This window comes from Mustela lutreola, chromosome 14, assembly GCF_030435805.1.
Source record: "Mustela lutreola isolate mMusLut2 chromosome 14, mMusLut2.pri, whole genome shotgun sequence".
Classification (NCBI taxonomy): Eukaryota; Metazoa; Chordata; class Mammalia; order Carnivora; family Mustelidae; genus Mustela; species Mustela lutreola.
The window spans coordinates 73,650,841-73,665,229 of NC_081303.1; the positions used below are offsets into that span (position 1 = coordinate 73,650,841).

At 64.5% G+C, this 14,389-nt stretch overlaps 1 protein-coding gene across 1 annotated transcript; it reads left to right on the forward strand.

The window, feature by feature from the left end:
• The first annotated feature begins 6,076 nt into the window (after positions 1-6,076).
• On the forward strand, positions 6,077-10,231 carry CRABP2 (cellular retinoic acid binding protein 2). Its single transcript, XM_059146713.1, has 4 exons — positions 6,077-6,338; positions 8,893-9,071; positions 9,209-9,325; positions 9,749-10,231. The coding sequence occupies exons 1-4, from the start codon at positions 6,269-6,271 to the stop codon at positions 9,797-9,799; spliced, it is 417 nt and encodes a 138-aa protein (XP_059002696.1). The 5' UTR covers positions 6,077-6,268; the 3' UTR covers positions 9,800-10,231.
• The last annotated feature ends 4,158 nt before the right edge of the window (positions 10,232-14,389 follow it).

The window sequence follows — 14,389 nt, forward strand, 5'->3', positions numbered from 1 at the left end:
GCCCCCCACCCCACAGATGTCTTCCTCAGGTTGGTGGAGGAGACACAGACGGGAGGGGGGGCTTCGTCAGGGCAGCCTGGCCAAACTGCTCAGGCGCCAGCTTGGTGCCCTCCGGGAATCCGGGCAGGCGGGGAGGGCCCCTGTTGGCCGGGTCGGGCCAGGGGGTCATGGGCAGGGGGAGGCCGGAGACTGTTCAGTCTCTCTTTGACAGCTAATATTTTCCAGAGCTGGTGCCCGCAGGAGAAAGGAAATCAGAGCTTCCCACCTCACACATCTTTTTCCCATTTTGTTCATGCTGCCCAGGGAAAGCCATTAGGGGTAGGTCAGCCTGGGGCCTCCCCCACCGCCCACCTCTCCAGCCGGCTGAGGGAGGGGCAGGGATGGGGGAGGGTCCCTGGAAGGGGCCCGACTGTGAACTCTTGTACCCCTTCTTAGTTCCCTGTCCACTCAAGATGGGAGTGTAGGCGCAGGCACCCAGACCCCCGGCTTCTGGGCTCCTCCCTCACTTGGCTCAAGTCCCCTGCACCCCTGCTTCTGTCTCTAGGGAGTCTGGCCCACTGGCCCTAAGGAGCATGGAGCCTAGGCCTGGTCTGCAGCAGGAAGTGCCCTGGGGTTGGGGACGCTGGCCTAAAGGGGGGGGGGTCTGGCCTCCTCCCTGGAGCCAAGTGGGGGCCCAGACTGCTGGCTATCATGGTCTGGAGGCCGGCTGCCCTGGGAGCACCGAGGAGCCCAGAGGAGGACTCCTCCCGAAGCTGGCTGATTGCCTTTCTGAGGCGAAGCCCTCTGTTATCCTGCCCCTGCTCCCAGGGACGGTGAGCCCAGTGCCCTGGTTCTATCTTACCCAGTACTTCAAACGCCCCACTCTCTTCTCTGGGAACCTTGCCCCCCCCTACCCCTTTCCTCTTCAATCCTGGAGTCTGCTGCTCTGGCCTGGGGCCCACCCTCTGCAGTCCAGGCTGGAGAGGGAACGGAGCACCCAGCCAGTCTGCAGCCCTGCTGACCTCCTCCTCCTGCCCAAAGCTCCAGCTCATCTCAATGGGGAGGGGGATTCCTGGACCCGCGGCTCTTCTTCAGTTTCCCATCGTCAAAGAGTGGGAGAGGGGGCGCCTGGGTGGCTCAGTGGGTTAGGCCACTGCCTTCGGCTCAGGTCATGATCTCAGGGTCCTGGGATTGAGTCCCGCATCGGGCTCTCTGCTCAGTGGGGAGCCTGCTTCCCTCTCTCTCTCTGCCTGCTCTCTGACTACTTGTGACTTTTCTCTGTCAAATGAATAAATAAAATCTTAAAAAAAAAAAAAAAAAAGAGTGGGAGAGGAGGCATCTGGGAGATGGCTCGGGATCCCCAGAACAGGTCTTGGGCTAGGCTGCAGGCTGTCCTTCTTTTCCAGGGCTGGCCACTGTCCCCAGGTACCCTGCAAACCCAGGGGTTCAGCCTGCCACACTTGTCACGGCTCCAGCCATCCCTTTCCTGCCCTGGGCTGCCTGGGGTTAAGGAACCGGGGCTGGGCAGAGGGTAGGAGTGACAGAGGGGTCTGGCCCTAGTCCCTGGCTCGTAAAAGCCAAGAGGAGTTTAACCGGGTCACAGAGCTGCCTGACTTCTCCATCCAGCAATGCCGTTCGGGGGGGGGGGGGGGCGGGGGAGGCAGTCCCTCCGGAGGGGAAATGGGGGCCACCTCCGGCCAGGGTCAGGGTCAGGGCAGATGCTGGCGGCTGCTGTCAGCAGTGCCGACCACACTGGCTCCCCCTCTCCACCTTGGAGGTTCTCTAAAAAGCAGGACCACAGAGTCGGGCTTGCTGGGCATCGGTGCCTGTCTCCACGGCGAGCTGGGAAAACCGGGCAGCGGTGTGTGTGGAAAGGCGAGGCTCTCTGCCAGGCCGGCAGGAAGCACCAGTCGGGGCGCTGGAACACAGGCAGGAGACAGAGAAGCACACACCCCGGGGTCGAAGAGCAAGGGCAGGGGCCTTCTGTGCTCTGTGCTGCCCCTGGAAGAGGCCAGCAGAGCTGGGGGCCTCTGGCAGGGGACAAGACTCGGTCTGGACACGTCCTCAGCCCGTGCGTCCGCACCTCCTCCCTCCTGCCTGCCCGGCCCAGCCCTGAGGAGAGCGTTGGCAGCTGGGAACCAGGTAGCAGAGCCAAAAACAACAGAGGAGCCGCCTGGCTGCCTGGGTGCTGCCCGGCCCCTCGCCTGCACGGTGATTTCTCCCAGAGCCCACAGCCCTCCTCCCACCGGAGCCTCTGACCCTGCCTGGCCACACCTGCCTCCTTCACCATGGCCTGGGGCTGGCGCTGGAGGTCCCCGCCGTCCCTGCCTTCCCAGTCCAGCTGCCCCTTCGGGTCACTCAGGATTCTCAGCCCACACCTCCCCGGCTTGGGGTTGGGGCCGAGGGGGGGCCCTCTGCGGCTTTCCAGGTCTCAGACCTGGTCTCCCAGTGGGCAGGGAGCCCTTCTTCCCTGCTGTAACAGCAATCTGACGTGGGGAGAAGGGCTGGGTCCCCGAGCCCAGGCACACAGACAAGAATGGGACATTCCCTTCTGTACTGAGGGTCAGACCAGACCAGGAGGCAGACTGCTTGAGTTCACACTGTGCGGCGGGAAATCCTGCGGGCTTGGGGACCAGGGGAGACCAGGGGACACCACGGTCCTGCCCCAGCCACTCCTAGCTCTTACTCTACTCTTGCTGAACAGCGCCCCCCTCCCACGGCTCCCTGGCCCCGCAGAAGCTGTCCCTCTGAGGAGTGGAGAGACCCTGCCTCACCTGGGTTCAGTTTCTGCCGGTCTCCCAGCTGGCAGCAGAGGCGGTAACTCTGCTGGGGCGAGGCTCTTCTCCAGTGCTGAACTCAGCCATGGACTCCCCTTGGCCCGGCTGGGGGAGAGGAGGGAGGGGTTCGCGACTCTTCCACTCTCTCCATCCCCAGCTGGGCAGGTGGTCCCTCCTGCCCCACCCTCAGGGCGGGGGCGGAGGAGGGTGGGCAACCCTCTGGCACGCACACACGCGTGCTCACTCACGCTCACGCCCTCCGCCCAGCCAGAAGCGTGGCCCCCTCCATTCCTTCTGCTGCAAAGCCAGCCACTTTCCTCGCAGCCTCACTGCCCTAGGAACAAAGCCCCAGAAGGTTCGTTGCTCTCAGGCCTGTTTCCTCCGCACTCCACCCCGCTCTGCCTCTGCTCCCCCCGCTTTTCTCACCAACTCTGCACCCTTCCCCCGTCGCCAAATCCCTGGGGCAGCCCCCGACAGGGGTATGACTGAGGTTCCTAGAAAGGGAGCATGGGTTGCCTGGGGCTGACCTGCATCAGGTTTGGTCCTAAGGAAAAGGCCAGCGACACTAGGAAACTCCTTCTCATTGATCCTGGTGGGGAAATTGAAACCAGTTGTTTGTGACTGAGTGACTGACGGGGGGCTAAGCCCCTCCTTGTCGCCTGGCCCCACGCCTGCACCCTGCCCCTAGGCTCCGCCATCCTCCACTGTTAGCCTTCTTTCCCATCCCCCAATCCTCTTGTCCCACCCCCAGTGTCCCCCCCAGTGTCCCCCCCATCCCCTTCCCTGCCTCTTCTCTAAGCCCCCTCCGCCTGCCTGCCCCCAGGCTCCAGTGGCAACCAGGGCTTCTGGAAGCTGAGACCTGCTTCCCAGCATCCTGCCCCAGACCCTCTACCCACCTCCCTCCGCCAGGGTTGGGGTGCAGGGTCTGGAGCTCAGGCCCAGAGCTGCCAAACCACAAACACTGACATCTGGAAAAAATTCCCCTGCCAGCCCCACTTCCCTTTGTCTTATTTCTGTCTTTTTGGAACTTCTGGCCGCCAGGCCAGTGGGGGGAGGGAGGAAGTGAGGGGAGGGGGGTGGGCCCAGGCCTCCCTGGCCCCGCCCCAGGGAGCCCCTCTTCCAGCCTCCCCAGGATTCTCAGCCAGACCACACCCCCTGCGGCCCCCCTTCCCCCGTCTGCTCCTGTAGGTCTGGCCTCCTGATGAACGTCCTTTGGGTGAGGCTTTAACATCCTGAGTCACCAGGCTTGTGGGGGGAGATGGCCTGCCCTGGCCTTTCTCTCTTGCAGGAGGAAAGGTCGCCACGGAGCAGGGGACTGGACCCTCTGGGCTGGGGGCTCAAGAAGCTGATGTGAAGAGGAGGTGGGCAGACTGACCTGGCTGGAAAGGGGGGCGGGGAAGGCGGAAGGGGGTGCCGGACTGGGACTCGCTGCCTTGTTCCCTCCCCCAAGCCTCTCCTCATCCCTTGGCTGGGAGCCTGATTCCACTGTCAGAACCTAATCCCCTCCGTTTACCTACAGCAGTGAGAACCAGCCAGTGGGGGAGGAACACAGGCTCTAAGCACCCCCCAAGGACCACCCCTTCCCTCCAGCACCTCCGCTTTTGTCTGTCTTTCCTCGAAGAGCTCCGACCTGCTGCCCTCCCACTTCCAGAAGCCCAGGCCACCCCCACCCCCAGATGAGCCCTCCCGGACAAACCCTGAACCCTAAAGCAGCTGAAGCACCCAGCTCCCTTCTGGAAGCCCGAGAGCTGATGGGGTCTCTGTTTCACAGCCGCTCTGTCCCGCCCGCGCAGGGACAGCCCAGCTGCTTTACTGTTTCCCGGACACAGGCGTTACTCGTTACTCCGAGATTTCCCGCTTCACAGCCCAGGGGCTCCAGCCCTCTTCAGCCTTTGGTGAAGCCGCCAGCACCTCCCCCCACCACCGTTTGGCTCTATTCCTCCGACCCCTCCCTAGCCAAGGCCCCCAGCCCTCCAGACCGTTGCATGGCCCTAACCGAAAAGGGTTCAGGAGCTCAGTGAGCCTGTCCTCTGCTCCACCCATGGCCACGCTGGCGGGGAGGGGCCAGCTCTGGGACCAGATGTGGGGTTTTTCCTCCCCGCCTCGCAGGGAGCTGGGAGCGAAGCCCCGGGACAGTGGCGAGGGGTGGGGGGGGGGGGGCGGGTGCGGTGCGGCCGCGGGGCCACGTGCAGGCTGTCGCCGAGGGCACCTGGGCCGCAACATCTCCTGAGCGCCCGCCCGCCGGGTCCGCCTCCGCCGCTCTGCGGTTTGCAGCCTCGCATCTCCCGGCCCGTCTCCGGGGCTCCCCGCTTGACCTCCATCTGCTTCAGGCCCCCAGCCCTCCGCAAAGGGGTCTCGGCGGGGAGCTGGGCCCTGCCCCCTCCTTGGATCTCGCGCTCGGAAGCCGCCAGCGGAGGGCGGAGGGCGGGCGCTCCTTCCGCCGTCGGATGGCGCGGGGTGGTGACACCTGAGACCCCGCTCCACCCCTCCCCTCCCCGGGGCACCCCGTCTCCCTCCGACACCGGCGGCAGCGCGGCGCGCTGGGCTCCGCGCCTCGCGTCCCCGCCCCGCTCCCCCGCCCCTGCGGCGATCCCCCGGGGGTTCGGGGAGCCGCGCGACCGAGAAAGCGCCTTAATAAAGAGCTCGTGTCAAGTGATTGGCTGTGACCTCTGCCCTCCCCGGCCTCGCGCCCGGGGCTCTTGCTTAACCCTTGGATGCCCGCCCGACCCATTAAGAGGAAGGAGTCTCCCGGCGCCCGCTTCCTGAGCCCCCCGCAGCCGCAGCCCTGAACCCCCCGGAGGCCCGCGCGGGCAGGGGGTCCGCTCCCTCCCACCCCCCGGAGCCGCTCCAGCAGGGGGCGCCGTTGCCCCACTTGGGTGCCCCTGGCCTCCCCCGGCGGCCCCAGACTCGGGGTGCGCTTGTTGCGCCCAGTTCGGGCCCCGGTGGAGCCGAGCCCGGCCGTCAGCCTCGTCCCCAGCGCCCGCTCCGAGCGGGGCTCGTCCGCCGCTGGTGTCGCGGGGCGTCCGGCGGGTGTCGGGCGCCAAGAAGTCGAGCGCGGGGAGTGAGGTTGGGGAGGGGCGGGGAGCACGCCGGCCGCGACCCTGGGGCCGTGAGACCTGAGCGTCTGCGCCCCGGCCCTGGCGTCGCCTCCCCAGCCACCCCTCGCGCGGGAGCCCGCCGCCTCGGCCCCCCGCGCGCGCCGGGCCCGCCCACGGGGGACCAGTTCCTGAGGCCGGGGAGCCGGGGCTCAGGGCCCCCCAGGTGGGGTGGGGGCGGGGCGGGAGGCGGGGCCAGTCTCCCTCTCCGCGTCTCTCTCGGGCAGGGGCGGGCCCGCTCCGGGTATAAAGGCTGCCCGCGCAGGAGCCCGAGCCAGCTCTGGGGTTGTCCTGCGACGTTCCCGTCCTGAGTCTCACGACCAGGCGGAGGCCACCGCGACATCTCTTCTGCCTAAAGACTCAGCGTGCAGTGCTCCAACCAAAGCGTCTAAGAGGACCGCCACCCGCGCCTCCATCATGCCCGACTTCTCCGGCAACTGGAAGATCATCCGATCCGAAAACTTCGAGGATTTGCTGAAAGTGCTGGGTAAGGAGGTCTTGGAGCTCCCGGGGAGCGGAGGGCGGCGCGGGAGTCCTCGGAGGTGGGCGCGAGGAAGAAAGGAGGGCGGGGATCGAGGCGCAGGAGGCTGGGTGTCTGCATCCCCAAGAAAAGGGGCCGAAGAGGGGCGAACGCCCCTGGGTGGGGGGGGGGGGCGGGGGGCAGCTCAGGGCCGGGACGTTTAGGTCCTTTATCCAGTGGGGGACCCTCACCGCACCCCCGTGCCAGCTCCTGCAGTGGCCCGCCTGTGAATTAAGTAGAAACCAGAAGCACGAGGTCGGTATCCCTGGGGGTGGGGCCGGGGAGCTCTGGGCAGTTCAGAAGCTGCAAACCCGCCCCCAGGCTGGGGGCCTGGGTCCTTACTCGGCAGAGCCCCTCAGAGCGGTGCCAGCCTCTGCGCCCCCACCCACCCAGTAGCCCAGGCCCGGAGGCAGGTTCCTTATCCCTGTGCCCCGGCTCCACCCACCAGGTGCTCGGCCACCCTGGCTCCCACCCTGGCTCCCAGGGTTCCCCCTTCCCTCCCCCTTGGGCACTCTTCCATGTGTGACTGTGCCCCCACTCTCCATCTGTGACACAAATATTTCCCCACAGCGGCCGCTCCAGAATCCTCAGGCACTCTGGATAATTACCACTTTCTGAGATTTCAACAAATGGCTTCGTGCGAAACCCCAACCCCCCATTTCCAAAAATCCCAGTTCTCATCTCCCTCCCTTCCCACAGACCTGCTGCAGCCCCGCCGGGTGTGTTGGCTAAAGGTGGGGGAACCCTAAACCCACTCTAACTGCCTTTCCCAACTCTGGGCGCCCTCTGGTGTGTGGGGGAGGGGCTCCGGGAAGGGAGGAAACTGAGTTAAGGGCCTCAGCAATTGGGAAGCCCCCCCTACCACCGCAGGAGCCGGCAGCCCGAGGGTAAGCATGGCCTCGATCTCTGGACTGAACAGGGTAGGGACTGAACAAGATAGTAGGGTGCACCTTGTGCAGAGCTGGGTGTGCGGGTGAGTCTGGGCCCTGGAAGGGCCCAGGATGCCGTGTTTCCATCATCCCTCGCCATTAGTTCTTGCGCATAAACCACAAGACTTCTTCGACCCCTGTCTGTCTTTCCACTCCGCCTTTGCAGCTAAATGCCAAAACATTTTCCCTTCAGAAAGCCTAGATATCATTCCCTCCCCTCCTCTGGATTCTGGCCACTCTCCCCAGGGGGTGAAGCAGGAGGTGGCCGGGCACACCCACAGGCCCAGCTGGAGAGGAAGAGCCAAAGCCCAACCCCGTTGTCTGTCTGTCTTTGGCCTGTTTGTCCTCCCCGCGGGGTTTCTCAGAGCCACGTGCCTTCCTCGGGCCCTGCTGGGGGCAGATTGAAAACAGACCCACTAGACAAACAGCCCTGGCTGGAATGGCATCTCCTCGGAGCCCAGTGCAGGGTCTGCGGGACCTCGGCCCTTCCTTCCTCCTCCGCCCTCACAGAGCACCCGTGCCCCCAGGAGGAATGCTCAGGTCTTTGGGAAATAGCCCTTGTGCCCGCTGCGGCAGGCAGGGCACGTGTGCATGTGCTGCTCTTGTAGCAGGAGAGACAAGAGTTAGACAGTGGCAGGTGGACTGCAGGGGAGGCGGTGTAGGGGTGTCTGCTCTGCCAAGGCTCCGGGGTCTGAAAACCTCTCCCGGGACCCAGGAGGTCAACAGCCCAGAAGGGGGGCTCTTGGGGGCGTTCTCCTGCCCTCCCACTCCCTTCGTTCTGGAACAGAGTGGGTCTGCTTCAGTGCCGAGGGAAAAGAGGTTTTGTTGGTCTCGGAGCTCACGTCTGGAGGAGAGCCAGGGAGTCCCGCTTGCCCCCTTCATCCCCACCCATGGCTTCCCTGAAGGTCTCTGCTCCAGTTCAGGGGGGAAGGAGGTCACTGGGCAGGTGAAGTGGGGTGATGGTGCTTGGGCCTGGCCCCGGCCAGAACGACCTGCCTGTGAGCCTGTCTTCCTGCTCTCTGGAATCCCCCGCCCTTCCTCATGACTGGGGACCAAAGAGATGAGGCCCAGTTTGGGGAGGACTATGGAGGACAGCCGCAGGGGCTCCCAATCCACAGAGGCTGAACAAGAAGACCTAACCACTTGAGGTCAAGGTGATCCTAGAGTAGGGAACATATTGGGCGGGGGGGGGGCAGGGTCCCTGTCTGTCCCTTGCGGGGAGAAGGGCACGGGAGCCCCCCAGGAGGTCTAGGAAGGAAAGTGGGCCCTACTTCCAGGACGAGAGTGGTGAGGCCCGGCCAGGGCGGGTCTGGCCTGCCCTTGGCCCTGGGTGAAGACACAGTGACTCTGATGGGGTCCACGCCCGCAGAGGGTCCCAAGCAGGGTGGACAGAGGGCCCCAACTGAAGTGAATCAGGCCAAGGCAAGGAGGCCTGCCGGATGCGGGCGACGGGGAGAGGCTACCGCCGAGAGTGCGGGGTCCGGGCCTGCGGCTCAGAGGTGCGGCCAGCTCGGCCCGAGCTGCGTGTGGGGAGGCGGGGAAGCAGGGGCCTGGAGCGCCACTGAAGGCCAGCCTCCCCCCTCTCCCTGCAGGGGTGAATGTGATGCTGAGGAAGATCGCCGTGGCTGCGGCGTCCAAGCCAGCCGTGGAGATCAAACAGGAGGGAGATACTTTCTACATCAAAACTTCCACCACGGTGCGCACCACGGAGATCAACTTCAAGATCGGAGAAGAGTTTGAGGAGCAGACTGTGGACGGGAGGCCCTGTAAGGTGGGTCCCCGGGGCTCACGGCGTCCACGGCCTGGCTGTTTTCCAGTCTTGTCCTGGATTCTCGGCTCCGCTCCCCGTGGTGAAGGCCCTTCTCCTGCGCTGCCGTGGGCCCCACTCACGTGGCCTCTCTCTTGCAGAGCCTGGTGAAGTGGGAGAGCGAGAACAAAATGGTCTGCGAGCAGAGGCTTCTGAAGGGAGAGGGCCCCAAGACCTCCTGGACCAGGGAGCTGACCAATGACGGGGAGCTGGTCCTGGTGAGGCCTGTCCCCTGCCGGCCCAGAGCCACGTTTGGGGGTTTTCTGGAACAGTCCAGGGCTCAGGGGGTTCAAGACCAACTGCACTGGTCTCCCCTGGTAGCTGCTGGGCCGGACGAAGCTGTCCCTGTCCCACACAGTGCCGCTCTGTGACCAGGACACAGTCTTCCGCGTGGAGCAAAGGACACGCACTGGGAGGTCCAGCAGTCCTCTGGGCGACGACCCTCCTGGCTTGGGGAGGAGGGTGGAGGACAGAACCCTGAGGCTCCGTTGCCATGCTCTCTCCTATGACACCGGGGCATGTGGGGACCAGCTCCTGCCTGTGGGTCCTGAGTCTAGAAGGAGGTTTGGTCTCCGAAGCCACAGGACCACAGGCCTCGAGACCTATGAGTTAACAATTACTTGTGACTTGTGTCCTTCCAGACCATGACGGCGGATGATGTCGTGTGCACCAGGGTATACGTCCGAGAGTGAGCGGCCATGGGTCCAAGAGTTGCCGGAGCACCCCTGCCCATGCACCCACGCTCCCAGGCTCCCTGCCCCTCCCCCTTCCTTCTAGGCTAGCTCACCCCTCACCCCCTCACTCCCCCTCACCCCCCTCACTCCCCCTCACTTCTGGGGATGCTGCCATGCCTCCAGCCAGGCTCTGCCTTGGGGGGGCCGCTCCATCTCCCCTCCCCCAACAAAGAGGGATGGAGAGCAAGAGCCCAGATCCCCCCTTCCAGAATCACTCCCCTCCCCAGCCAACAGCCCCGAAGCAGCCCAGAGCACGGCCTCTGTTTCCGTGAGGGGACCCGAGGGCCCCAGTGGGAAAGACGGCCCTCTGGCTTCCACTCTTTGTCCCTGTAGCCTACACAGTGTAGAATATTTATTGGTTAATTTTATTAAAACGTTTTAAAAACTACAGGTCGTCTCTGGCTCCTTGGGAAGGGGACAGAGAGGACGCCTGAGTGTCACTTTGCCTGAGTGTCCTCTGAAGGACAGTGTCCTCTGATGCCTCTGAAGTGCTGTGTGGGAAGCCAGGGTGTCCACAGCAGGGGGGCATTGGGCTCCAGGGAGGGAGGGGCCTTCCCTTACCCCAGTTCCCCCCCCCCGACACCGCAGCCCCCTGCCCGGTGACGCTGGCTTCCAAGGCTGGTCCTGGACCTCTGAGCAGGCGCCCGGGCCCTGCGGAGCCGACTCCCACCTTCTCCCACACTTTTCCTCCAATTGTTCCTTCTCTCCTCCAACTCCAGTCCGTGGGCTACCCCGGGCCTGGCCTTGGCCTCCCACACGGTTCCAGATGAGCTCCCCAACACCCACGGACTGGGTCTCCTAATGAGACTCTGGTCCTGCCCGCCCTCTGAATCTGCGAGGCGACTCTCGGCCTTGAGACCGACACGCCCCTGTGCCAGCTCTCCGCCACCCCACGCCTCCACGCTCAGGTCAAGGCTCTACTGCATCTTCCCAAGCTCCAAGGCCATCTCCCCAGTGCCTGTCCCCCTTCCGCAAGCAGAGGCCCCCGACCGGGATTTCTCCCGGCCCCCCTGGTCTCCTACCATAGCGCCTTCTAATGGGCCTGCCTGGCCCACTCCCCGTCTTCACGGCTTGGCTTTGTGGGGCCAAGTGAGCACAAGCATCAGGAGAGGTCCCGTCCTGGTTCTATCGCTGGCTCGCTCTGATGCTGGACAAGCTACTGAGGTCCAAGCCTCCCTTCTGTAGTCTAATGGCTCGTGTGCTGGGGAGTGATGGTGGGGGCTGGCAGGACCCAGTCAGGGTGGGTGTTGGCTTCCCCCGCCCCCTGTCTCGCTCATGTCCACTTCCCTTGTGCGCTGGCCACCTTTGGCCCTGCCAAACAGAACTCTCCCCTACATCAGTGACTTCAGTGTTCCGAGCCCCCCTATCCCCCAGCAGCACACAGAGCACCCCCTTTAGCCAAGGCATCGAAGCAGCGACATCAGGCTCAGGAGGTTCACAGCACTTAGCAATAGCGAAGGTCCTACCTCTGGGAGCCTCCTTCCAAAATGCTGCCAGGGGCAGGAGGGGGGTCCTCAGACCAGAAACTGTATTATGTCAGAGCCCTGTTCCAAAAGCAGAGGTGCCTGTGGAGCTCCGTGGGTGAAGCCTCTGCCTTCCGCTCAGGTCATGATCTCAGGGTTCTGCGATGGAGCCCCGCATCGTGCTCTCTGCTCAGTGGGGAGCCTGCTTCCCCACCCCCCGCACCCCGTCTCTGCCTGCCTCTCAGCCAGCTTGTGATTTCTCTGTCAAATAAAACAAAATCTTAAAAAAATAATAATAAAATAAGAAAAGAAAATTGTAAGATAAAAAGTAGAACAGAACAAGCTCACCTTAGCGGTGGCCTCTCTGTGCAAATGACCGTGTAGACCGGTGTCCGCAGCCATTCCGGACACGGCCCCTCGCCCTCCCTGTGTGGGCCGCTCCCCTGCAGTGCCCCCCTTGCCCAGGGTGCCCGGTGCTTCTCGCCTAGCCGGAAGTGGCCTCTCTGGCCAGCAGAGCTGACAGCCCACGTCCTGCTTCACAGCCTGCGTGTGGCGGTGAGCCTCCCCCCGCCCTGCGAGAGCCGGGTGCCCTGGGGCCGGGGCGACTGGCTCCTGCCCCAGGAGAGGCCACGTGCTGCTGCTGAGGGCGAAGGGTCAGGACCAAGGGGGGGGTGCTGGCCAGAGTCCTCGGGCGAGCCGGTCCCTTCTCTGAGTGTGGGGCGGGGGAGATGGTGGGCCCTCTCCTGTGTGCGGCCGGCCGACTCGGGCCTCCGGACAGTCTCCTGGGAGCTGGCACCGTGCTGGATGTGGGGGAGGCAGAAATGCATCCCAGGGACAAAATCCTTGCCCTGCTGGGGCCTGTGGGAGGCCCCAGTTTGTTCGGGGGAAGAGATGGTGACACCATCAATGCCCCATCCATTCCTGAGGGCGCCCTGTGCCGTGGCTTGAGGGGAAGGGGGCAGAGGGAGGGAGAAAGCACGGAAGCCCGTGTCGACTGGGGCGGGTGGCCGTGTTGGGAGAGCAGGTGTTTTGGAGAACAAAGAACTCAGGGGGTCCTGACAGTGGGGTGAAGCAGAGGGGAAGGTACTCTAGGTGAAGCCCCCCGAGGACAGTTTGGGGCTGGCCAGGGTCAGGGGAACAAGCGTAAGACAGTGGAGCCCTCAGGGGCTGGGGTTCGCTGACCGTAAAGGGCCTGAGGGCCACAGTCCCTATTTTCTTATTGGCTTCCAGGAGCAGTGACAAGCCACAGAAGGATGTAAAGGGGACAGCGGTGCTGGGGGGTCCCTCTGGCTGCCAGGTGACGGTGATGGAGAGAAGCAGGGGAGGGGAGGGGAGGGGAGAGAGAGCAAGCAGGTGGCCAGGGAGGGGCTGGGCAGAGGGTGGAGAGAAAGTCGGGAATGGTGGAGACCCGGGAGGCATGGGGCAGGAGTGAGGCGGGAGAGAAGGGGGGTGTCCTGGCTGGGTCTCTGCTTCCGGTTCTGGGGGAGCTGTTTTCAGAAACGGGGAAGTAAATCTGGCTTTCTGGAGGCCAGTTTTGCTTGACCTCAGAAGCGTCCTGACTCCGCAGCCTGAGGCCCTGCTCCGTCTCCTGTCTCCTCGGCATCGCCTCCTCCCCTCGTGCCTGCCCCTGACCTCGGGGCTCCGACGCCCCTCCGGGCTGCGGACTCCCCAGCCCACCCTGCCCGCCTTAGCTTGACTCCTGAGCCCTCCCTAGAGGACCTTCACGCAAGCTCTCCCGGACCCTTCTCCTGGACCCTTCTCGGCCTCTGTGACTTGTTTTTCTGACCAGTTTGTCTCTAGAGTCGAGTTGCTGACGAGTGTCTGTTTCGCAAGAAGTCTCGGAGCGGGGGACAGGGTCTCCCCCATCCGACTAGGGGCTCCCGGAGGGCGGGGGCTGGGTTTCCCCCATCAGACGGGGGCTCCCTGAAGGCCACGGCTGTTTGTCTCCCCTGAGACTGGGGCTCCCTGAGGGCCAGGCCCTTCCCTGGCTTGGCTTCTCCTGGACTTCCCCGCCCTCCAGCCCGAGATGACGGGGAAGTTACCTCCTGGACGCAGGAGATGGGATCGGGGAGGGGCCGCCTCACCCATCTGGCCCAGCCAGGCCCAACCCGTGAGAAAGTCCCTCCAGCTTTTCCCCTCCCGTCCTGAAGGCTCTCTTCCTCCTCGTCCGTTACCTGGGCCTTCATTACTTAGCCGGGCTTTTAGGAGAAAAGGCACAGGCGCCCCAGTTCCCTGCCTGCGTCCCCCAGAGTCTGTGGGTAGAGCCTTCTCTCCACAGGCTTCTCGGATTTCTACCATGGAGGGGGCAGCCGAGGGCCCCCGCCGCCGAGCCTCCTCTGTATGGGAACCACCGAGGGCAGGGAGGGCAGGAGAGTGAGAGCCAGAGAAGGCAGGAGGGCAGGGGCAAGGGGGGGAGCTCATGGGAAGCTCCCCTGGGGTAGGGTGACTGCAATGCCCAGCAGGGGCCCGACCCACCCTGGCACCGCCATCTGACATCATAGGGAAACTGAGGTCCACACAGACACTCTGCAAGAGGCAGGAGCGTAGGGCTGACACGGACCTAGCGACGTCCAAACCAGAAGATTCGGGGCCCAGCCAGACAGAAGAGGACAAAGCCCGTGGGAGCCAGGGCCCTGGGTGGCACAGAGGCCCCCAGATCCCAAAGGCAGCCTCCTCGCCCGTGTGCGGCAAGAAGAGCCAAGCCTCCGGAGCCCCCAGGGTGCTGAGGAGAGGGAGAGGCGGGGAGGAGCCTGGCAGAGGGGACGCAGGGGTCAGGCAGGAGGGGGAATCCAGCAGGGGAGGGTACTGAAGGCCCCAGGGGTGGGAGTCAGAGGAGGGGGCGCACTGGTCAGGCCCTCTGACCCGCGGTCCCGACAAAGGGCTGCCACAGGCACAAGATGGATGGAACTGGGGCGTCCAGGCCCTTTGTGGCGGGGGATGAAAGGGAGCGGGCTCTGAGGAGCGCCCCCGGGCCCCCCCCCCAGGCCTGTTGGCTCCCCTGCCCCTCCCCCCCCCGTGACCTCAGGAGCCTTGGAGTGTTGTGGGGGGGTAGGAGAGGCAGGGAGGAGCGGGTCCAACCAGGCGT